The sequence below is a fragment of the Chlorocebus sabaeus genome, chromosome 20, assembly GCF_047675955.1.
Source record: "Chlorocebus sabaeus isolate Y175 chromosome 20, mChlSab1.0.hap1, whole genome shotgun sequence".
Classification (NCBI taxonomy): domain Eukaryota; kingdom Metazoa; phylum Chordata; class Mammalia; order Primates; family Cercopithecidae; genus Chlorocebus; species Chlorocebus sabaeus.
Window position 1 is genome coordinate 84,036,546 of NC_132923.1, and position 23,726 is coordinate 84,060,271.

Genomic DNA, 23,726 nt, shown 5'->3' on the forward strand with positions numbered 1-23,726 from the left:
TGTAATCCCAGCACTTTGGGAGACCGAGGCAGGTGGATCACTTGAGGTCAGGAGTTTGAGACCTGCCTGGCCAACATGGTGAAATCTTGACTGTGCCAAAAAATACAAAAATTGGCCCAGCGTGGTGGCACATGCCTATAGTCCCAGCTACTCAGTTAGCTGAGGTAGGAGAATCACTTAAAACCAGGAGGAGGAGGTTGCAGTGAGCTCAGATTGCACCACTGCACTCCAGCCTGGGTGACAGAGTGAGACCCTGTCTCAAAAAAAAGAAAAAGAAAAATTATGTTTTAAAATAGTAAAATAAAAAAACACTTTTTAGGCTCCAAAATAACATCTTAGAAAATAAAAGTCCCCTTAATATTTAATGGAATCTAGTTATATGGCCTCCCTTAACTGCTCCTTAAAAAGTTTCTTCCATAATTCAATACCAAATAATGATAATAATAAGAGATATGTTACCAAAAAAGAGAAAGAAAAAAAAAAGAAAAAACACTGGACCTAGAATTAGAAGACCTACGTCTTTTTTTTTTTTTTTTTGAGACAGAATCTTGCCCTGTCACCCAGGCTGGAGTGCAATGGCGTGATTTTGGCTCACTGCAACCTCCACCTCCCGGGTTCAAGTGATTCTCCTGCCCCAGTCTCCCGAGTAGCTGGGATTACAGGCGTGCACCACCACACCCGGCTAATTTTTTTGTATCTTTAGTAGAGACAGGGTTTCACCAGGCTGGTCTCGAACTCCTGACCTGGGGATACTCCCGCCTTGGCCTCCCAAAGTGTTGGGATTATAGGCGTGAGCCACTGCACCCAGCCAGACCTGCATCTCTCTAACCTTGCAGTTATTAGTCACAAAGCCATAGTCAAGACAATCTCTATATATGTCTTAGTTTTTTTATCTTTTGAATGGGGATAATAATGCTCATAGCTTACAATATTATGTGGATATCTTGAAAACTATAACCAATATAAATTCCTAAGCAAAGGACTATGAAAACATGGGTCAATTTGCTATCATGAATGTCAAAGCACTAAATTAAAGAAAGTAGATTTAGCATTCTACAAAATAACCCTCAATTCTATCTACTCAATTAATCTCATAAAAGAGATATCCTGAAGGGTAAGAAATGATCCAAGACAGATTTCTAACATTCTGTTTTGCCCCACATTAAGTTCTAGAACTATCACTTGCCTGTTAAACGGAACATCTTGAAGGATCCGGTCACTGCAAAGTGAAAGGAGGCAATTCTTCTGTAACTAAAAAATCAAAGGAAGAAAAAAAATCCTAAATAAAATATCACTTTGTTATCTTTGAACCAAGGTAGTTTATATATATATACATATAAAGAAGACTGATGAAACACCAGTTATTTCTTACAACCTTTATCTGCCCCCCTAGTATTGAAAGGCTGACTTCCAGGAGACCCATACAAGTTTACTTGTACCTTTTTTTTTTTTTCCTTTTCCATTAGATGAGAAATAGGGCAATAAATAGGATAACTACAACTAATCTCCTTGTTTCTGGTGGCCTATGAAGTAACCTTGTCTTCTGTATTTTTTGAGGTACAGAGAATGACAAAAACAGTGGCTGAAAGTTTTACCTGTTGACATAGAATCAAAGAATATAGACGAGCCTGCTTGGAGGACTCTAACATAGAGTACACGGGGGGTAGTGTTCTACACATTGGCTTCTAAAGAGTGACTGATAGACTTGGCTCTATCTTTCAAACAAAGTTTAGACCAGCACAATTAAACAAGAGTAAATGAAAACATGAATAATTACTTGACACAGTCAAGGTGCACCATCATAATAGAAAGGTGATTCAAGTTATTCCTGTGAAGCAAAATAAGAAAATAAGTCTGGGCTTAAAAAAAAAAAGTCATAGTATATATATACTACCAATTTTTTTTTATTTGGACACATGGCTTGATATTTTTTAAAGGCTTTAGTGTACAACTGGAAGATTTCTTACCTAAAGAAGACTTAATGTAGGGAATTCAATCATAGAAGGCAAAAGTCAGATTAATGGGATATATACAGCTAGTCAAGAAATAGAAAAACAGATATAAAATGAACACCCTATTTGCTTCATGGAAGATGTAGAAAGATTACATAATAGAAGAAATGGCAGAGAAAAGGCAAAGTGGTAGTAAATCCCAGGTGAATGATACGGAATGGGTTAGGTACAAGTGTAATTTGTTTCTCAGGAAGTTTTATATTCATCTCAGATGGTCAAGGTGCTAGGACAGACTCTGCTTGAGGATCCATTTACCTCCCCTAAAATATGAATCATAATCTGGCAGATTGATTAGTGGCATAACTTTCCTCCTTCACCATTTTTCTCCTCCCAAATAAACACAATAATTTGTACAGGATCCATAGAAGTAAGAAAGGCAATAATGCTATTCTAATTACCTCCGCTTAGAAAGCCCATCCCTTCTGTTCTATTAGCTGGAAAACGCTTAATTTTCCTTCACAATTCAACTCAGGGCAGAGATATTACCTCATTGAGGAAGACTTCTTAATGTTTTTTGCTTGTTTGTTTTTGAGACAGGGTCTCGCTCTGTCACCCAGGCTGGAATGCAGCGGCACAATCATAGCTCACTGCAGGTTCAAACTCCTGGTGCTCAAGTGATCCTCTTGCTTCAGCCTCCCAAAGTGCTGGGATTAAAGGCAAGCCACAGTGTACAGCCTCTAATTTTCAAATTGTACTAAGTGCCCCTCCTGAGCTCCCAACAGCACTTGTTTCTCTCAGTACTTGCTACACTATGCTACATTATGTGTTCCTATATCTGAATGCTTAGAACTCAGCACAGGTGCACACAGTCTGAATTCAACAAAGCGCTAAGCTTAACTGAACTAATGAGTAAATTAATAACAGAAGATAAATTTCACCGACTGCACTTGAAAAGCACCAGAGGCAGAAATGGAAAAGAGGAAGACTTCTGCTATAGTCTTCAATTTCCGCCCAGCTAGAGTTTTGATTTTGGGGGCTACAATCTGAACTATGCAAGTATTCAGGAATTTTCTTTAAATTTTTTTTTTGGTTTGTTTTTAAGGAATTCAATGTGGAATCAAAATTTCCTGTGCTGGCATTCATCAAATCTGGCTCTAATCTGGTCATCACTGGCCTCATCCTACACTGCCCTTCCTACACTCCAGTCACACGCAACTTGCCCTTCCTGGAATGCCTGCACATTCACATATAGGTCCACTGTTTTTCTGCTTTTCTCCATGGGAAATCTTTTTCATTTTTCAAGATGTGAGTCAATGTCACTTCCCCTTTGATATCCTGCCTGGTACCTTTGTCCATACACCAATCCAGGTGGCAGAATTGATCATTCTCAAGTTTCTGTAGCACTTAGTTAAAACAGCTGAAGTTAATTTACGTAATAGTTTACCGTATTTGCATTTCCAACTAATAGGTGAGTTCCCAGGGTTGTTTTTTTTTTTTTAATTGAATTGTTTTTAAATGTTTTTACTAAATAAGAAATACAAAAAAAAATTTACAAAATATATGTAGGCATAAGGCAGTGCTTCTCAAACTTTAATGTGTACACAAATCACTTGGAGATTTTTATAAAATGATTCTGTAAGTCTGGGATCTCGAGATTCTGCCTTACTAACAAGCTTGTAGGGGATGCCAACACAGCTGGTTAGCAGAACACACTTCGAGTAGCAAGAGTGTAAGGAAAAATAATACAGTGAATACTACCACTGTGTAGGTGTACCTACCACTCAGTTTCAGAAAAAGAATCTATTACCAATAGTACTACTAGCAAGCCCCATTTGGCCGCCTCTTTTCCCTCTCATTTCCCCTCAGAGGAACTACTAGTCTAAATTTTGTGTTTAACAGTCCCTTGCTTTTTATCAAAATATGTATTTATATTCCTAAATAATGTGCCATATAGTTTTGCAAGTTTCTGAACTGCAAGTAAATTGAATCACATGTACGTACTCTTCTGCATTTTTAATATCCAACTTGTAATTGAGATTGATCAAGGTTGTCATCTGGAATTGTAATTCATTCATCATTCACTGCTTTTAAGTATTCTGATGTGTGACTAAACACAGGCTGATGGACATTTGGTGTTTGGTGTTTCCAATTTGTTATCATTATACACAGTTACACAGTGCTACTGTGAACTTCTTTTTTTTTTTTGAGATGGAGTTTCGCTCTTGTTGCCCAAGCTGGAGTTCAATGGTGCAATCTTGGCTCACTGCAACCTCCTCCTCCCAAGTTCAAGGGAGGTTCTCCCCTCCCTTCTCCTGCCTCAGTCTCCAGAGTAGCTGGGATTATAGGCGTGTGCCACCACGCCCGGATAATTTTGTATTTTTAGTAGAGGTTTCTCCATGTTGGTCAGGCAGGTCTCGAACTCCTGACCTCATGTGATCTGCCCGCCTCGGCCTCCCAAAGTGCTGGGATTACAGGCGTGAGCCACCACGCCCGGCTCGAACATTCTTTTTCGTTTGTTTGTTTGTTTTGAGACAAGGTCTTGCTCTGTTGCACAGACTGGAGTGCAGTGGCTGAATCACAGCTCACTGCAGCCTTGAGTGCTTGGCTCAAACAATTCCTCCACATATGGATTTAAATGCTTTTAGGCATGTACTCTTTAGGCTCCTGAGTAGTTGGGACCACAGATGTGTGCCACCATGCCAGGCTAATTTTTTTATTATTTGTAGAGACAGGGCCTCACTATGTTGCGCAGGTTGGTCTTGAACTCCTGGGCTCAAGTGATCCTCCTACTTCGGCCTCCCAAAGTGCTGGGATTACAGGCGTGAGCCACCATGCCCGGCCTACTGTGAACATTGTTTTTAAAAATATATAACAGCTTTATTGAGATACAGTTCATGTACCATACAATTCACCTATTTAAAGTGTACAATTTGATGGATTCTAGTATAGTTACAGAGTTGTGCGACCATCACAATTTCATCATCCCAAACATTTTCATCACCCTAGAAGGAAACTCAATACCCAATATAGTGACTTCCCATTTCCCCCACCCCATTTCCTAACCTTATTTATTTTATATGCATCCTTTCTCATTTTTCCCTGATCAACTTTGCCAATGAGTTTTCAATATTATTAAATATATTCGAAGAATCAATTCTTGGAATTATTGATCCTCCCTAAAATAATGGTATGTTTTTTACTTTATTAATTTTTACTTTCATCTTTGTTATTCCTTCCTTCTACTTTCTTTGGGCTTATTCTTTTGTTGTTTCTCTACCATAGGCAGACTTATTTATAGCTCCTTTTTAATAAGAATGTATCTTTGGGGAGGAAGTCATAGCTTTATACTAGGAGTCTTCTGTCTGATGGGCTTCCAGAGGCCATGACAATCAAAGCCTAAATTTCATCTAGTTTGGCAACTGCTCTCAATGAGGGAAGCCGGCTTTAATGATCCACTCACCAATGTGGTTTGCCATTTTTACTTGGTTTTGGGCCTCTGAGTATTTTTTACTAACTTGCCAACTCAATGGTCAATTTCAAATGACCTAAAAAAAAAATTTTCAGGGCTGGGTGAGCAGGCTCACGCCTGTAATCCCAGCATTTTCGTAGGCTGAGGTGGGCAGATCACAAAGACAAGAGATTGAGACCATCCTGGCCAACATGTTGAAACCTCGTCTCTACTAAAAATACAAAAATGAGCTGGGTGTGGTGGCACACGCCTGTAATCCCAGCTACTTGGGAGGCTGAGGCAGGAGAATCGCTTGAACCCGGGAGGCGGAGGTTGCAGTGAGCTGAGATCGCGCCACTGCACTCCGGCCTGGCAACAGAGCAAGACTCCGCTTTAAACAAAAAAAATTTAAGCAACATTTTTAGTATTCATCCTGACAGGTTACACCTTCTACCATACTGCTAGAAATGGAAAAGACATGTCTTAATCATTTCTGTATCCCAGCATTTGATAGTGCCTAGCCCAGAAGAGATCCTCTGTGCCTATCTGTTGAAATGATCACAAACTCAAGATCTAGGAGGAAGATGAGTTTTATATGGCTTGTACTAGGTCCCCCAATAAATGGATTTAGGTGATTTTAGGCACGGAATATACTACTTTGGTGTCCACTTCTCTGTTTTCTTACACTCAGTCATACCACAGCCTCCAAAGGCATTTGAATTTGAAGCCTTGGTCTATTAAACTTGGTCTATTAAACTATTAAACTGTCGGAGATGAGTAGAAGACACTACAAGGACTATTTAAAAAGGAATTCACATAGGCTTACCTGCTGGTGATTGGGAAAATGTTCCATGGCTTTGAGCAGCAAATGGGTCACATCAGCCAGGAGTCGGACAGGCATTCCTGCAGCAAGATCCTGCTTGGTTAAGTTAAATACACAGGCGCTTGCAGCCAGTTGCACTGGCAAATTCATAGGGTGGTTTCTCATCCCAGTAACCACAAGCTGGAAAAAAAAAAAGAGTCCTCTTAATTCACCTTATAAATACAAGCCCTCTTCACAGAGCAGCATTATTTTGTTGGTCTGTAGTAACTTCAAAGATGTCGTAAGTTTCTTTTACATCCTCATGTGCAAACAGCCTAGGATATAGCAAGTTATTCACAAATAGTTCCAGTCTACCTCATCAAGGCAGGTATTCAGCTATTCATATCTAGAGGTTTTCTGTAAAGCTAATGAATCTTTTCAACACAGGTCACTCATCTTTGTATTTCTTTTTTTTTTTTTTTTTTTTTTGAGACGGAGTCTCGCTCTGTTGCCCAGGCTGGAGTGCAGTGGCGGGATCTCAGCTCACTGCAAGCTCCGCCTCCCGGGTTCACGCCATTCTCCTGCCTTAGCCTCCCGAGTAGCTGGGACTACAGGCGCCCGCCACCTCGCCCGGCTAGCTTTTTGTATTTTTTTTAGTAGAGACGGAGTTTCACCGTGTTAGCCAGGATGGTCTCGATCTCCTGACCTCGTGATCCACCCGTCTCGGCCTCCCAAAGTGCTGGGATTACAGGCTTGAGCCATCACGCCCGGCCTGTATTTCTAAGACCTACTTATGGTGCCTGTTACATGGAAGGCAGTGAATAAATTCTCATTAACTTGAATAGAGCATAACTTCATTCTCAAATCTCAATCTTCAGTTCCTTGAGAACACTGCTGAGGTTAGAGTGCAATAAAATCCATTCACTTCCCCTGGCCTAGACAACTATTTCTCACTTTTTCCTCTGACCTCAAACCCCCAACGAATCCTTCCCATTCTTCACTATCAGCTAAAGATCTTGCTTTCAACTACACTAAGAAAACTGCCAGCCTGGGCAACACGGTGAAATCCCATCTGTATAAAACAGTGCAAAAATTTGCTGGGTGCCAGGAGCGGTGGCTCACACCTGTAATCCCAGGACTTTGGGAGGCCAAGGTGGGTGGATCACGAGGTCGGGAGATCGAGACCATCCTGCCTAACATGGTGAAACCCTGTCTCTACTAAAAACACAAAAAATTAGCCGGGTGTGGTGGCAGGCACCTGTAGTCCCAGCTACTTGGGAGGCTGAGGCAGGAGAATGGCGTGAACCTGGGAGGCAGAGCTTGCAGTGAGCCAAGATTGCACCACTGCACTAGAGCCTGGGCGACAGAGTGAGACTCCATCTCAAAAAAAAAAAAAAAGAAAGAAAGAAAGAAAAAACACACACAGAAATTAGCTGGGCATGGTGGCGCATGCCCGTAATCCCAGCTACTTGGGTGGCTGAAGCAGGACAACTGCTTTAACCCAGGAGGCAGAGGTTGCAGTGAGCCAAGAGCACACCACTGCACTCAAGCCTGGGTGACAAAGGCGAAACTCCATCCCTCTCTCTCTCTCTCTCTCTATATATATATATACACACACACACACACACACACACGTGTATATACACACACACACATATACATATATGAAGCTGGGCATGGTAGTGCATGCCTATAGTCCCATCTACTTGAGAGGCTGAGGTGGGAGGATCGCCTGAGCCCTGGGAGGCAGAGCCTGTAGTGAGCCATGGTTGTGCCACTGCGCTTCAGCTTGGGGGACAGAGTGAGACCCTGCCTCTAAGGAAAAGAGAAAAAAAAAAAGAAAAGAAAAGAAAAGAAAACTGAAGCAACCAGAAAAGAATTTCAGATTCTCATTACCACATGTATCCTACTTACCAGCATACGTACATATATATCACCTTCCTGCCTGCTACCATAAGGAATCTTTTGGGGTCCTTTGTAAAACAAATCCCTCCATGTATATGTTAGATCATTATTTTCTTGTCTACTGAAGGGAAGCTGTTCACCCCTCCTACTCCTATATCAATTTTTTATTCTGTACTGGATCATTCATATCAGGATATAAACAAGATACATTTTTCCTATTAAAAAAAAATCAAAACATTCCTCTTTTAATCTCACTTACTCAAACAATTACCATCTTTTTTCTTTGCTCTCCTCTGCAGCAAAATTCCCTATAAGAATTGCCTTGGCCAGGCATGGTGGCTCATGCCTGTAATCCCAGCACTTTGGGAGGCTGAGGCAGGTGGATCACTTGAGATCAGGAGTTCGAGACCAGCCTGGTCAACACGGTGAAACCTCGTCTCTACTAAAAATACAAAAATTAGCCGGGCGTGGTGGCGGGTGCCTATAATCCCAGCTACTCGGGAGGCTGAGGCAGAATAATCGCTTGAACATGGGAGGTGGAGGTTGCAGTGAGCTGAGATAGTGCCACTGCACTCCATCCTGGGCAATAGAGTGAGACTCAGTCTCAAAAAAAAAAAAAAAGGAATTGCCTAGGCTAGGTGTAGTGGTTCATGCCTGTAATTACAGAACTCTGGGAGCTCAAGGCAGGAGGATCACTTGAGGTCAGGAATTTGAGACTAGCCTGGGCAACACAGCAAGAACCTCTCTCTACAAAAAATTTTTTAAAATTAGCTTGTGCAACATAGTGTGACCCTGTCTCTGCAAAATTAGCTGGGTGTGGTTGCATGGGCCTGTAGTCCTAGCTACTCGGGAGGCTTAGGCAGGAGGATTGCTGGAACCTAATAAATTAATTTATTTTTAAAAATTTTAAAAATTAGCCAGGTGTGATGGCACACAGTTATAGTCCCAGACATTTAGGAGGCTGAGGCAGAAGATTGCTTGAGCTCAAGAGTTTGAGGTTGCAGTGAGCTATGATCGTGCACCACTGCACTCCAGCCTGGGCAATACAGCTAGATCCTGTATCTTTAAAAAAATAAAATAAAAGTGGCTCACTCCTATAATCCCAACACTCTGGGGGGCCAAGGCGGGAGAATCACTTGAGCCCAGGAATTTGAGACCAGCCTGGGCAACATAGTGGGTCTCCATCACTACAAAAAAAAAAACAAACAATAATAATAACAAATTTTAAAATTCAGCCAGGCATGGTGTTATACGCTTGTAGTTCCAGCCACTCTGGAGGCTGAGGCAGGGGGATCATTTGAGCCTGGGAGGGAGGTCAAGGTTGCAGTGAACCATGATCATGCCACTGCACTCCAGCATGGGTGACCTCAATAAATAAATAAATAAATAAATAGCCTATATTCTTTCATTTATCTCCGAATCATTCTCTGAATGTCTGAATGAATATTTCAGATCAAGACTAGAGATCTAGTCCTTTGTTGCTCGGTTCACAGTAATCAAAACCAAAAAAAAAAAAGACAATTCATATACGTAGCGCCAACATCCTCTGATATATATAAAAGGAGTGACAGGTGTTGGTGATAATATCCTAAGGACTAAAATGTTACTGGTTCCTACCCAAGCACCTCATTCTCAGAATTTAAGGTATGTAGGATCTCAAGTTGTGGCTCTGCCACTGACTTATTATTACTTAATGTCACAGAACCTCACTTTCATAATCTGTAAAACAGAAGATAAAACCCATCTCTTGGAATTGTGCCCACTAAACCAGGTGCCAAATATAATATAGTCCTATGCTCATTGGTTTTCAAAACTGAATGTGCATAAGAATTACCTTGGAATTATCTTGGGGGCTTATTAAAATGCAGATTCCTGTGCCTCATCTAGCCCTACTGAATCTAAATTTTGGGGGGTGGGGTTTACAAATACCTTTTTTTTTTTTTTTTCAGACAAAGTTTCACTCCTGTCACCCAGGTTGGAGTGTGGTAGCATGATCTCGGCTCGCTGCAACCTCTGCCTCCCAGGCTCGAGCAACTCTCCCGCCTCAGTGTCCCACGTAGCTGGCACTACAGGTGTGTGCCACCACACCTGACTAATTTTTGTAGAGATAAGGTTTTGCCATGTTGCCCAGGCTGGTCTTGAACTCCTGAGCTCAAGTGATCTGCCTGCGTTGGTTTCCCAAAGTACTGGGATTACAAGTGTGAGCCACCACGCCTGGTCACAAATATGCTTTTTAAATAAGCAATATCCTAGACTTGTAGTGGTCAAAGGACCACTTTTTTTTTTTTTTTTTTTTTGAGAGAGAGTCTTGCTCTGTTGCTCAGGCTGGAGTGCAGTGGCATGATCTCGGCTCACTGTAACCTCGGCCTCCCAGGTTCCTCATGCCTCAGTCTCCTGAGTAGCTGGGATTACTGGCGTGCACTACCACACTCGGCTAATTTTTTGTATTTTTAGTAGAGATGGCGTTTCGCCATGTTGGTCACGCTGGTCTAGAACTCCTGGCCCCAGGTGACCTGCCTGCCTCAGCTTCCCAAAGTTATTATAGGTGTGAGCCACTGTGTCCTGGCCCAAAGGACCACATTTTGATAAATGTTGCCCTAAGCATTCAATAAAATTAAGAAATCTCCTTTCTTGCCCTTCAAAAGCTGTCTTGGTTAAAATAGCTGGGTGCTGTGATGTACACCTGTAGTCCTAGCTACCTGGGAGGCTGAGACAGGATTGCTTGAGCCCAGGAGTTTGAGGTCTGTGAACAGCCATTGCACTCTTGCCTGGGGAACACAGTAAGACCCTATGACTTAAAAAAAAAATTTTTTTTAACTTAATTGGGGAGTAATGTAAATCAGTTAAGAATGCACAGTAGGTTCTAAACAGCATGAAAAAGTGCCTTGTAGAATTCCGATATCTGCTTGCTTTATTTCTCTCTTTCTTTTTTTGTATTTTTTAATACTTTTTGTAGAAATGGGGTTTTGCCATGTTGCTCAGGCTGATCTCAAACTCTAGGGCTCAAGCTACCCATCTGTCTCAGCCTCCTGAAGTGCTAGGATTACAGGCATCAACTACCACACCTGGCCCAATATTGTATTTCTAAAAAAATCTATTTGGGAAACAACATAGGGTTAATATACAAAACAGTGTCATATACTTTCATTTTCTACAGTAGCTGGTGACAAAATATCATGGTGGTCACTGGTTTTAGGTAGATAAATAAGTACAAGACATTTATATGCTTAATGAGACTACTATAAAACTTCAATAACATTGTACAACTATATTCTCTCTCGTTTGTGGCTAATAAATGAAATTACACGTCATCAATCATATCATAAATAATAAAAAAAGACTAAATGCAAATTTTCTTTTTTTTTTTTTTTTTTGAGACAGAGTCTTGCTCTGTCGCCCAGGCTGGAGTGCAGTGGCCGGATCTCAGCTCACTGCAAGCTCCACCTCCCGGGTTTACACCATTCTCCTGCCTCAGCCTTCCAAGTAGCTGGGACTACAGGCGCCCGCCACCTCGCCCGGCTAGTTTTTTTTTTTGTATTTTTTAGTAGAGACGGAGTTTCACTGTGTTAGCCAGGATGGTCTCGATCTCCTGACCTCGTGATCCACCCGTCTCGGCCTCCCGAAGTGCTGGGATTACAGGCTTGAGCCACTGTGCCTGGCCCTAAATGCAAATTTTCACCAATTTTCTTCAAAAAATCATCTGCCCAGGGAGATCATTTCAAAAATTTCATATCCAGTTTCTTATTCTTACCTTTAAAATTTCTGGCTTTGTTTTTTCCATCACATGAGTCAGACTAAAAAGATGAAATAGAGCTTCCCGAACAAAGAATGCCCGTTCACTGTAACGCTTCAGTGCTTCTGCAATCTGAGTTTCATTGGCTTCTCCAGACACCTGTGAACATAACCAGATTAGCTTTTAGAATTCTCTCTCTTTCTCTATCTAAATATCATTTGTGGCCAGGTGTGGTGGCTCATGCCTGTAATCCCAGTACTTTGGGAGGCCAAGGTGGGTGGATCATGTGAAGTCAGGAGTTCGAAACCACCCTAGCCAACATGGTGAAACCCCATCTCTACTAAAAATAAAAAAGTTAGCCAAGCGTGGTGGCGCACGCCTGTAATCGCAGCTACTCAGGAGGCTGACGCAGAAGAATTGCTTGAACCGAGAAGGCGGAGGTTACAGTGAGCTGAGATCGTACCACTGCACTCCAGCCTGGGCAACACAGCAAGACTCTGTCTCTAAATAAATAAATAAATATAATTTGTATACATGGCATCTAGGATAGTTATGTAAAGCTGGAATCAAATAAAAATGATTATACTTTCCAATCTATCCAGATTAGTCATCTTAAAAAGGTGTATTTGTCTTGAAGAGATGTATATTAGATAAACTCAGAACCTAGCATAAGACCATGGGTGAAATTTTCTGTATTATACCTAAAATAAATCCCAAGATATTTAACATTATTTATAAGGCCCTACCACTTGATGAGGATCCTATCTGCCTCTTACTCCTCTCCCCCTAGCTCACAATGTTTTAGCTATATACCCCTTTTTTCCTCATCTTTCCGTAAGTCAAGCTTTTTCTCAGTAAAACACCACTCATACAATGTCCTCTCTGACTGAAAACTTCCTTTCTCTCTTTGCCTGACTAATTTCTACTCATTCTTCCTTATTCAAGTTAAGGACACTTTCTTAGAGAAGTCTTTTTGAGCCACTGATTTAAATTAGGTCCCCTGAAACATCTCTTTCATAGCTATCATAATTCCCCACTGGATTGATCTATTCACCATTGTACCCCAATAGCTAGCATTATGCTTGGCTCAGAATACGTACTCCATAAGTATTCATCAAATAAATGTATCCATTAATTTCTCCAGATTTATCATGCTCCTTTTCAGCACCAAGAGGTTCTGTTTAAACTTAAGTCTTTCTAGGGATTCCTAACATAAAAGTATATTATTTTATTTTATTTTATTTTTATTTTTTTGAGATGGAGTCTTGCTCTGTTGGTCAGGCTGCAGTGCAGTGGCTCGATCTCAGCTCACTGCAAGCTCTGCCTCCCGGGTTCACACCATTCTCCCACCTCAGCCTCCTGAATAGCTGGGACTACAGGCGCCCGCCATCACGCCCGGCTAACTTTTTGTATTTTTAGTAGAGACAGGGGGTTTCACCGTGTTGGCCAGGATGGTCTCGATCTCCTGAACTCATGATCCACCTGCCTCAGCCTCCCAAAGTGCTGGGATTACAGGTGTGAGCCACCACGCCCGGCCCAAAAGTATATTATTTTAAGATAATATACTTATCTTAAAATGTGGTTCATGTGCCACTGGGCAACCAAATATAGGTAACAGAAAGTGGCTCTTTATAACAGTAATCCAACTAGTAAAAGAAAAATAAATGATTAAAATATCACCATAATTCTGAGTGAGTTGACAGATCTAGCTACTAAGTGTCAATAACTGCTAACATCACAGAAAGACAAACAACTAGATATTTATGTACCTCATAATGTAAGAATACAACACCTAAGGGTCTTGCCAAAGGGATAAAACGAAGTCTAATTAAGCCTCCAAATCCAGCTACCAATTTACAGAAAATAAGAGAAAGATGCACCATTAGTATACAATCAGCAAAATCCAGGCTGGCAGAGTGGCTTATATCTGTAATCCCAGCATTTTCGGAGGCTGAGGCAGGAGGATCACTTTAAGCCCAGGAGTTCCAGACCAGCCTGGGCAACAAAGCAAGACCCTGTCTCTACAAAACAGCAACAAATACAATAAAATCCAGACTTAGGGAAACTCTACAAATCATAACTATAGATTCTTCAATAAACAAATTATAAGGAAAAGAAAGGGATGGAGGAGGAACCTACAAACTAAAAGACACTCAAAAGACATCAAATTGTTTTAAATGGGCAAGATTATCCAGGTGCCTAAATAGTTGGGTCATAAAATTATGAAGAAATGAAAGGACATGGCCGGGTGTAGGGCTCACACCTGTAATCCCACCACTTTGGGAAGCCGAAGTGAGTTTTGGGGTAGCTGACAAAGTTCTGTTACTTAACCTGAGTGACGGTTTCAAGTGTGTCCACTTTTATTTCAACTTAAGCTACATAATTATTTATCGTCTTTGTCTCTTTTATTTTACAATAAAGTTTTAAAAAATGCCAAAAAATGTCATTCAGAGAGACTATCTCACAATAAGGGGAAGATTTAGTCTTTTTTGGCAGTAACATTATACAGTGTGACACAAAAGTAATCAAATATTTTAAAAATATATTACTCAGTAACAAAGTTTTATATAACCATACAATATTCAGCCAGGCAAGATGGCTCATGCCTGTAATCCCAGCACTTTGGGAGGTAGAGGCAGGAGGATCACTTGAGCCCAGGAGTTCAAAACCAGCCTGGGGAACATAGTAATACCCTGTCTCTATAAAAGAAAAGAAAAATTAGTTGCGTGTGACGGTGCATGCCTGTAATCCCAGCTACTTGGGAGACTGAAGTGGACTGCTTGAGCCCAGGAATTTGAGGCTGCAGTAAGTCATGACTGTGCCACAGCACTCCACCATGGGCAAGAGTGAGACTCTTGATTATCAAAAAACAAAAAAGCCTATAATACTCACATTGGAATATGCAGCTTTCAGGAAATGAAGGGATGTATCATGGCTGACATTTCAACCATTAATAGGATACGCTACAAGAGTCTGAAATGAATTAGACTACAGTATTGATATATGTCACATGACGCAACGGCACATATTAAGAATTTCTAAGATTGTTGAAATAATAATAAAAGTTTCTTTACTTCCATTACTTTATGTCTTTTCTTTTTTTTTTTTTTTTGGGGGGGACAGAGTCTCGCTCTGTCGCCCAGGCTGGAGTGCAGTGGCGCAATCTCGGCTCACTGCAAGCTCCGCCTCCCGGATTCACGCCATTCTCCTGCCTCAGCCTCCTGAGTAGCTGGGACTGCAGGCGCCCACCACTACGCCCGGCTAATTTTTTTGTATTTTTAGTAGAGACGGGGTTTCACCGTGTTAGCCAGGATGGTCTCGATCTCCTGTCCTCATGATCCGCCCGCCTCGGCCTCCCAAAGTGCTGGGATTACAGGCGTGAGCCACCGCGCCCAGCCCTTTTTCCCTTTTTTTTGAGACACGGTCTCGCTCTATCGCCCGGACTGGAGTGCAGCGGCAGGATCTCAGCTCACTGCAACCTCTACTTCCCGGGTTCAGGCAATTGTCATGCCTCAGCCTCCCGAGTAACTGGGATTACAGGCACCTGCCACCACGTCCGGCTAATTTTTGTACTTTTAGTAGAGACGGGATTTCGCCACGTTGGCCAGGCTGCTCTCAAACTCCTGACCTCAAGTGATCAGCTGACCTTGGCCTCCTAAAGTTCTGGGATTACAGGCATGAGCCACCACGCCTGGCCTCCATTACTTTACTTCTTTAAATGCTTTTTAAACTTTCTATTCATGTATAACATATTTACACAAACTGGTTTGGACTACATATTCACATATACAAATGGGTATTTAATAAAATTTTTCAAAGTGTTCAGTTCATTGAATCACCCAGAACTTTTTCTTATAAATTCAGAAAAAAATACTGAAATGTGAAATGAGAAAAAACTGTAAGAGGGAAATATAAAATAATCTAAATCAGACTTTATTCTTCCTTTACCCACATTTGGTTGGTTCCAACAACTTTATAAATCTCTTAAGTGAAATATATTCTCAAGTTACCTTGAATATAAAATTAAAGAACTTTTGTTACTGGAAGAATGTTAAACACTCTAAGTCAATTGCTTTTTTTTTTTTTTTTTTTTGAGACACAGTCTCTCTCTATTGTCCAGGGTGGAGTGCAGTGGCACAATCTCGGCCCACTGCAACCTCCACTTCCTGGGTTCAAATGATTCTCCTGCCTCAGCCTCCTAAGTAGCTGGGACAACAGGCGTCTGCCACCACGCCTGGCTAAATTTTTTTGTATTTTTAGTAGAGGCGGGGTTTCACCATGTTGGCTAGGCTGCTCTCCAACTCTTGGCCTCAAGTGATCCGCACGCCTTGGCCTCCCAAAGTGCTGGGATTATAGGCGTGCTCTGAGCCAATTTTATTGCATATATATGTATTTTTTTTTTTTTTTTTTAGACAGAGTTTCGCCCTTGTTGTTCAGGCAGGAAATCAATGGCACGATCTCAGCTCACCACAACCTCCACCTCCCGGGTTCAAGAGATTCTCCTGCCTCAGCTTCCCAAGTAGCTGGGATTACAGGCATGCACCACCACGCCCAGCTAATTTTTTTGGATTTTTAGTAGAGACTGGGTTTCTCCATGTTGGTCAGGCTGGTCTCCAACTCCCAATCTCAGGTGCTCCGCCTGCCTTGGCTTCCCAAAGTGCTGGGGTTACAGGTGTCAGATGGGGTCTCACTATGTTGCTCAGGCTGGTCTCAAACTCCTGAGCTCAAGCAATCCTCCCACCTCGGCCTCTCAAAGTGCTGGGATTAAAGGCATGAGCCACTATGCCTGGCCAAAAAATAATTATGTACCTTCACTGCATGTTGATTACTGCAGTTTTTCAATACAGCAGTCTGACTTCAAGGGAGAGATCTAAGTTAAGACACAAATTTAGGAGTCATTGCATATAGATTTAAGGACTGAGGTACAGAACACTCCAACAGTCAGAGGCCTGGAAGATGAGGAAGAACCAACAAAGGAAATTGAGGCTCAGTAGCAAGACAAGTAGGAGAAAAAAAACAAGCAAGTATGATACCCAGGAAGCTAAGTTTTTTGTTTGTTTTTTGTTTTTTGTTTTTTTTTTTTTTTTAAAGGTATCTCAGGGAAGAGGGAAAGATCAACTGTGACAAATACCATTTTACTTTGGGTCAAATACAATGAAGACCAAGAACTAACATTGGGTTTAGCAGATTTTTGATGTTCTCATGAGTTGGGAGCCACAGCTTGGGAGATAATCCAAGTGGATTAGGTGGCCAACAAATATAAGAATTCTAGTTGTGGAGAAATGGAAGGTTCAGGAAACTGATGGTGACAGATGAGAAAACTGAGTAGGGAAATGGTGAGAAAAGAAAATCGACTGCGGAAATACTGATGACAGAGCTGGAAATTCTATGGTAAGAAAGTCAGGCTAGGCTCAGGGGCTTACACCTGTAATCCCAAAAGTGGGAGGCCAAGGTGGGAGGATCACTGAGCGAGAACCCATCTTTACAAAAACACTAAAAAAAAAAAAAAAAAAAAAAAATTGGCCAGGCGTGGTGGCTCACGCCTGTAATCCCAGCACTTTGGGAGGCCAAAGCAGGCAGATCACCTAGGTCAGAAGTTCAAGACCAGCCCGGCTAACATGGTGAAACCCCATCTCTACCAAAAATACAAAAATCAACTGGACATGGTAGCAGGCACCTGTAATCCCAGCCACTCAGGAGGCTGAGGCAGGAAATTCGCTGAAACCCAGGAGGTGGAGGTTGCTGTGAGCTGAGATCGCGCCACTGCACTCCAGCCTGGGTGACTGAGCAAGACTCCATGTCAAAAAAAAAAAAAAAAAATAGCCAGTTATGGTGGCACTTGCTTGTGGTCCCAGCTACTCAGGAGGCTAAGCCAGGAGGATCCACTCAAGCCCAGCAGGTAGCGGCTGCATGAGCTTGTTCATGCCACTGTACTCCAGCCTGGGTAACAGGGCGAGACCCTGCCTCTGAAAAAAAAAAAAAAAAAGTTATTTTAAAACAGTGATTCATGAGTTTGGCTGGACACTGCAGTCATCTTGAAGCTTTAAAAAATAGTGATGCCTGGGTCTCACCTCTCTTCCTAATACAGTCTTTGCACATATTATTCTGTCTGCTGGGAATACTGTCTACTGAGCTATTCACCCTTAAGATCTCCACTCATTCATCAATTTCTCAGAGAAACCAGGCCGGGAGTGGTGGCTCATGCCTATAAACCTAGCACTTTGGAAGCTCAGGAGTTTGAGACTAGCCTTGGCAACATGGTGAAACCCTGTCTCTCCTAAAATACAAAAACTTAGCCGGGTGTGGCAGTGTGTGCCTGTAGTCCCAGCTACTTGGGAGGCTGAGGCAGGAGAATCACTTGAACCTGGGAGGCAGAGGTTGCAGTGAGCCAAGATCATGCCATTACACTCCAGCCTGGGTGACAGAGCGAGATTCCATCTCCCAAAAAAAAAAAAAAAAAAAAAAAAGTAATTATGGTTTAAAGCATATATCTATAAAAGTATATAAGTAAATAGGTATAAATATAAAAATGTATTTGTAATAATATAATCACCACTCCCATTAGGTTAAGCTACTTGGAGGCAGATCCTGTATCATTTTCTTTTCCTTTTTTTTTTTTTTTGAGATGGAGTCTCACTCTATCACCCAGGCTTGAGTGCAGTGGCACAATCTTGGCTCTCTGCAACTTCCGCCTCCTGGGTTCAAGAGATTCTCCTGCCTCAGGCTCCCGTGTAGCTGGGACTATAGGCACATGCCACCATGCCTGGCTAATTTTTGTATTTTTAGTAGAGACGGGGTTTCACCATGTTGGCCAAGCTGGTATCGAACTCTTGACCTCAAGTGACCTGCCCACCTCTGCCTCCCAAAGTGTTGGGATTACAGGTGTGAGCCACCACACCCAGCCTCATTTTCATTTTTGAATCCCAAGCTCTATCAAATCCAACTGATGTTTGTTAAACTAAATTTAAACCATTAGGCATGAGAAATCTTAGGAAAAGCAAAATTCTACCATTCCTACAGCAGAGATCTCCTTAGAATACTTGATCTCCCACTAGGTATTCAATTCAACAAGGGGTGTCCCCAGTTTCTCCGAAGTTATCCATTAAAAACAGTATATGTAGCTTGGCGCAGTGGCTCACGCCTGTAATCCCAGCACTTTGGGAGGCCAAGGCGGGCAGATCACAAGGTCAGGAGATCAAGACCATCCTGGCTAACACAGTGAAACCCTGTCTCTACTAAAAATACAAAAAATTAGCCGGGTGTGGTGGCAGGCACCTGTAGTCCCAGCTACTCGGGGGGCTGAGGCAGGAGAATGGTGTGAACCCGGGAGGCAGAGCTTGCAGTGAGCCGAGATGGCACCACTGCACTCCAGCCTTGGCGGCAGAGTGAGACTCTGTCTCAAAAGACAAAAAAACAAAAAAAACAGTGTATGTAAATGGTTCAAAATATCTAAACATTATCATCATAAGACAACCTATTGTTTATCCAGGACCTACTATGTGACTTGCACTTTACATAGATTATCATTAATCTTCAGAATTCTGCAAGGTAAGAATACCATGTATTCTACAAATAAGGAAATAAAAACTCGAAGTGACATCATAGCTTGTTCTGGGTCATGAAGCTGAAATTTTAATTAGGACTCTAAACCTTTCAACTATATGAGGCCCTGTTTCATGAACATGTTCCATATATTATAGACATTCATCTTTAACACAGTCTTATGCAACTAAGATATTGGTCAGCCTGACAGAATAATATATTTTTAAAGTCTAACCTTCAAATGTCCTTCGCCTGTGAGGAATTCAGAGTAACCAGCATCAGTAGCCAGCAAACCTACAAACTGCATGCTTGGACGTTGTTGTATAAAGGCTTCAACAGCTTTATCTGTCACGTGCTTTCTCCCAGAAACATCCAGAGAAACAAGGTTGGGTAGGATGTCTTTTTGTTCCAGTAAGCGAAGAGCTATGTCTGATGTAAACTGTTTATCATCTGAGATATCAAGATGATTCAGATGTTTGAGTTCCCGAACTACATCCAGTATCTGGGTGGTTGTCATTTTTAAACATTTCAAGTGGTGCATGGTTAGAGACTTGAGTCGGTCTTTGCAGGCCAGTAGAGCAGTGATGTCTGTGATCGAGGTGTTAGAAATATCCAAGCTCTCTAATCTTGGCAACGAGGCAACTTCAGCCAGGTCTTCATTGTAGAAGAGAACATTGGTGATGCTTAAAGCTCGAAGGCCAGAAAGCCGGCTAAAGCACCGCTCGTAAGGATCCTCGAGGGAGAGAGTTAATGAATTCAGCACCAGGCACTGGAGATTCTGCTGGATCCATTTGTTACTGCCAAGTCCACTGATAATGTCTGTAATCGTGATATCAGCATTCACACCTGTGGCATCAAGTTCCACTAACTTGTGATGGCAGAAGGCTTTCCGGAAAGCAACAGCAGAAATCTTTGCTTTGCGAATGCAGGCTCGCTTTAAGCGCATCTGGTTGCCCCTAAAAATACCCACAGTTCCATCATTCAGTAGACCTGTGGAAAAACAAGCAGCACTTTAACTTCAAAAAACAGCTAAAGAATAGCTAAAATTTCCATCACACTTTACATTTCCAAAGTGCTCCCATGTAACAGTATCTTGTCTGATAATCACAATTCATTTAGGTGAGAATATTATTGTTTACAACCTGTAGATGAGTAAACTGGGGCTCAGAGAGTGGCTTTCCAAGATCACAGGGCCAGCAAGTGGCAGAGTCAGGACTGTGGCAGACATTACTGATATCCACTAACATCTGGTTCTTACCTTACCAGACAGACAATTACATTTCCCAGCCCATCCCTGGAGTTAGCTGGAGCCATGTGCCTAGTTCTGGCCAATGGACTGTATGCTGAAGCACCTGAGAGCCAGTGCATGATTTTCCATGCTGTCTCTTCCTGCTATGACAAATGAGGAGCCTTCACGTTCTAGAGAGCATAGTTTTATGAGGAGGAACCCTCCATCAGTTTGGACCCTAGGGTAACCACGAAGCAGAATTCTCTATGGACTTGCAGAGTTATGTACCACAAGTGAGGTGTAAACCTTGTGTTAAGGTATTTGATTTGTTACCAATACATTTCTAGCCTATCCTTTAAATTCCCTTAACATATTATTATACAAACAAATATATATACATATAATATATTTAGCATGCACTTAATCCCTTGTAATTCATTAATAAACCACTAGCCAGATCTCAAACCTTATTAAAGTGGTCTAGGCCTGGGAAACACAGCGAGACCCCATCTCTACAAAATAACTGAAAACGAGTTGGGCATAGTGGTGCATGCCTATAGTCCCAGCTACTAGGGAGGCTGAGAATGGAAGGATCACTTGAGCCCAGGAGTTCATGGTTATAGTGAGTTGTGATCACACCACTGCACTCCAGCCTGGGTGACAGAGTGAGACCCTGTCTCTTAAAAAAAAAAAAAAAAACAACAACTAGTAGTTATAGCCCCTCCCTGGCAGATGAATGTAAATGAAGTCGACCCAGTAACCTCCTCGAAGTGCTTTTGAGATATACCTGTCTACCACAGTGTCACAAGCATATGATACTTTGGAGCCACATCAACAATATCACATATAAACTAAACAACACTTGACTGTGAAAGAAGTAACAATCATGCCAAACAAAGGTAGTCTAAGAACAGTCTGGGGTGAACGAGCAATTGAGGACAGGTAAATAAATAGCCTGAAGTCAAGAGAGGAACTCTAAGGTGGCACCTTAGCTGGCCCATACTCAAAATGTAGCTAGGCTGCCAGCCAGTCATCCTTAAATTAGAACTGAGGTATGTTTAAACGGGAGCACTACTCTCTAATGAATTTTGCAGACTTAATTACAGTTACACAGTTAAAATCAAGAAAGGCCTTTGCAAAACTTGCCCAAGTAGACAAAAATGACTAATTACATATTAAGAACTCCATTATATTTTAGAGCTGCGCTGTCCAATACATAGTCACTAGCTACATACAGCTGGAGAGCACTTGAAAAGCAGGTGGTACAATGTGAGGTCAGCTACAAGTATAAAATATACACCAGATTGTGAAGATTTAATACAACAAAATAATGTAAAGTATCTCAATTTTTTATATTGACTACAGGTTGAAATGATCATTTTTTAATATATTGGGTTAAATAAAAATAACTAAAACTAGTTTCACTTGTTTCTTTTTATTTTTGTTTTTGTATGTGGCCACTGGTAAACTTAAAATTACATTTCTATTAAACACTGTGGTTCTAGAGACAGCCCTTCAAAGTACCTGAACTCTATTTCAGGGGAGTAAATTTCATGGTGGGGTCCATTCAGCAAATAGTTTATTAAACAATTACTATATGTCAAGTATCCTAAATGTTGTAGATACAGAGAAAAATAAGATATGCCCCTATAATCAAAGGATTCATAATCCCATGGAGTAAAAAAGACACAAACAGCCATAACAAAATGAGATATTTGGTATACCAATGTCAAGTATAAGTACCACAAAAACAAAGAAAAGGAAGTAAACCATCACGAATGGAGATCTGGAAAAGATTTGATGGGAGAGGTGATCTTTGAGTAAGGCCTTTGAAGATGCTGGAAGAATTCAAAGATAGAGAAAGACGGTTAGGAGGCCAGGTGCAGTGGCTCATGCCTGTAATCCCAGCATTTTAGGAGGCCGATGCGGATGGATCACATGAGGCCACGAATTCGAGACCAGTCTAGTTAACATGACAAAACTTCATTTCTACTAAAAACGCAAACATTAAACAGTTGTGGTGGTGCACGCCTGTAATAACAGCTACTTGGGAGGCTGAGGCAGAGAATCACTATGAACTTGGGAGGTGGAGGCTGCAGTGAGCCGAGATTGTGCCACTGCACTCCAGCCTGGGCGACACAGTGAGACTCCATCTCAAAAAAAAAAAAAAAAAAAAAAGAGAGAGAGAGAAAGAAGGTTAGGTATATTAAAGAAAGAATATATACAACATAAGCAAAGTCTTAAAGATGTGAAAGCATATCACAGGGTTAGGAAATGGCAATGGCAAGTAGTTCTTTCTATATTGCTTGAACATAAACAACTAGAGCCATAAGAGGCGGTGCATTTCTGGGGATATAAGCATGCAAATGGGAGAGAAGAAATGAGGCTGAAGGTGAGCTGGAGCTTGATCACTCTGAAGGGTGAAGAGATGAAAGCAGATCAGCTAGGGACCTTGGGACCCATGGAACGACGCAGTAAAGTTCCTGGGTTTTTTCTGGTCATATATCCCAGATCTAAAGTTGAAGGAGCCAGCAGCCTGGAAACGTCAATGGGCACAGACAAAAAAGTTCCCCCAAAATCTACTCACTCTAGCCAATGTACCAGGAAAGGAGCAACTAGTAAGACAGCAAACAGCTAGTAGATAGTAACTGCTCTACTTCAGCCAAACATGACAGAAAAAACTGCAGCCTCACCCATGCCAGCAAATGCCAATAGGGGCCTAGATTTCTACCCCTGCCAGGCTATAATTACTTCCCCCAATCTGCCCACAGGGGAGGTGTCTGTGTAGAGACCAAGGATTTTTATTCCTGCTGGGTGGTAAGAACTATCCCCCACCATGATGTCAGTAGATACCATCTGTGAAGCAAGCAGTGATGAAGTTCTCTACAGGAAGTCTAGTGGAAAGTCAGGACTTCCACAACTGCCCAACATTAATGAGGCCACCTCCTCCCAACATGGTGTCAGTAGAGGCCAACTGGGAAGCAGAAATGACATACCCATACGCCTTTCAGCTAGGGAAGTTATCAATAGAGTCCTAGTGGAGAGTCAGAATTCCAACCTCTGCATAACCCTGGCACCTTGGGTGTCAAGAGAAGCTAAGTGGGGAACCAGAAAGA

At 41.8% G+C, this 23,726-nt stretch overlaps 1 protein-coding gene across 1 annotated transcript in view; it reads right to left on the reverse strand.

Moving 5' to 3' along the window:
• Positions 1-23,726, reverse strand: part of ZYG11B (zyg-11 family member B, cell cycle regulator) — a 104,651-nt gene that overhangs the window by 38,399 nt on the left and 42,526 nt on the right. Inside the window, exons 3-6 of the mRNA XM_007978734.3 lie at positions 19,618-20,372; positions 11,859-11,999; positions 6,227-6,403; positions 1,187-1,251 (exon numbers count right to left, since the gene is read on the reverse strand). Of these exons, the coding sequence (XP_007976925.1) occupies positions 1,187-1,251; positions 6,227-6,403; positions 11,859-11,999; positions 19,618-20,372 (1,138 nt within the window). The remainder of the gene's footprint in view (positions 1-1,186; positions 1,252-6,226; positions 6,404-11,858; positions 12,000-19,617; positions 20,373-23,726) is intronic.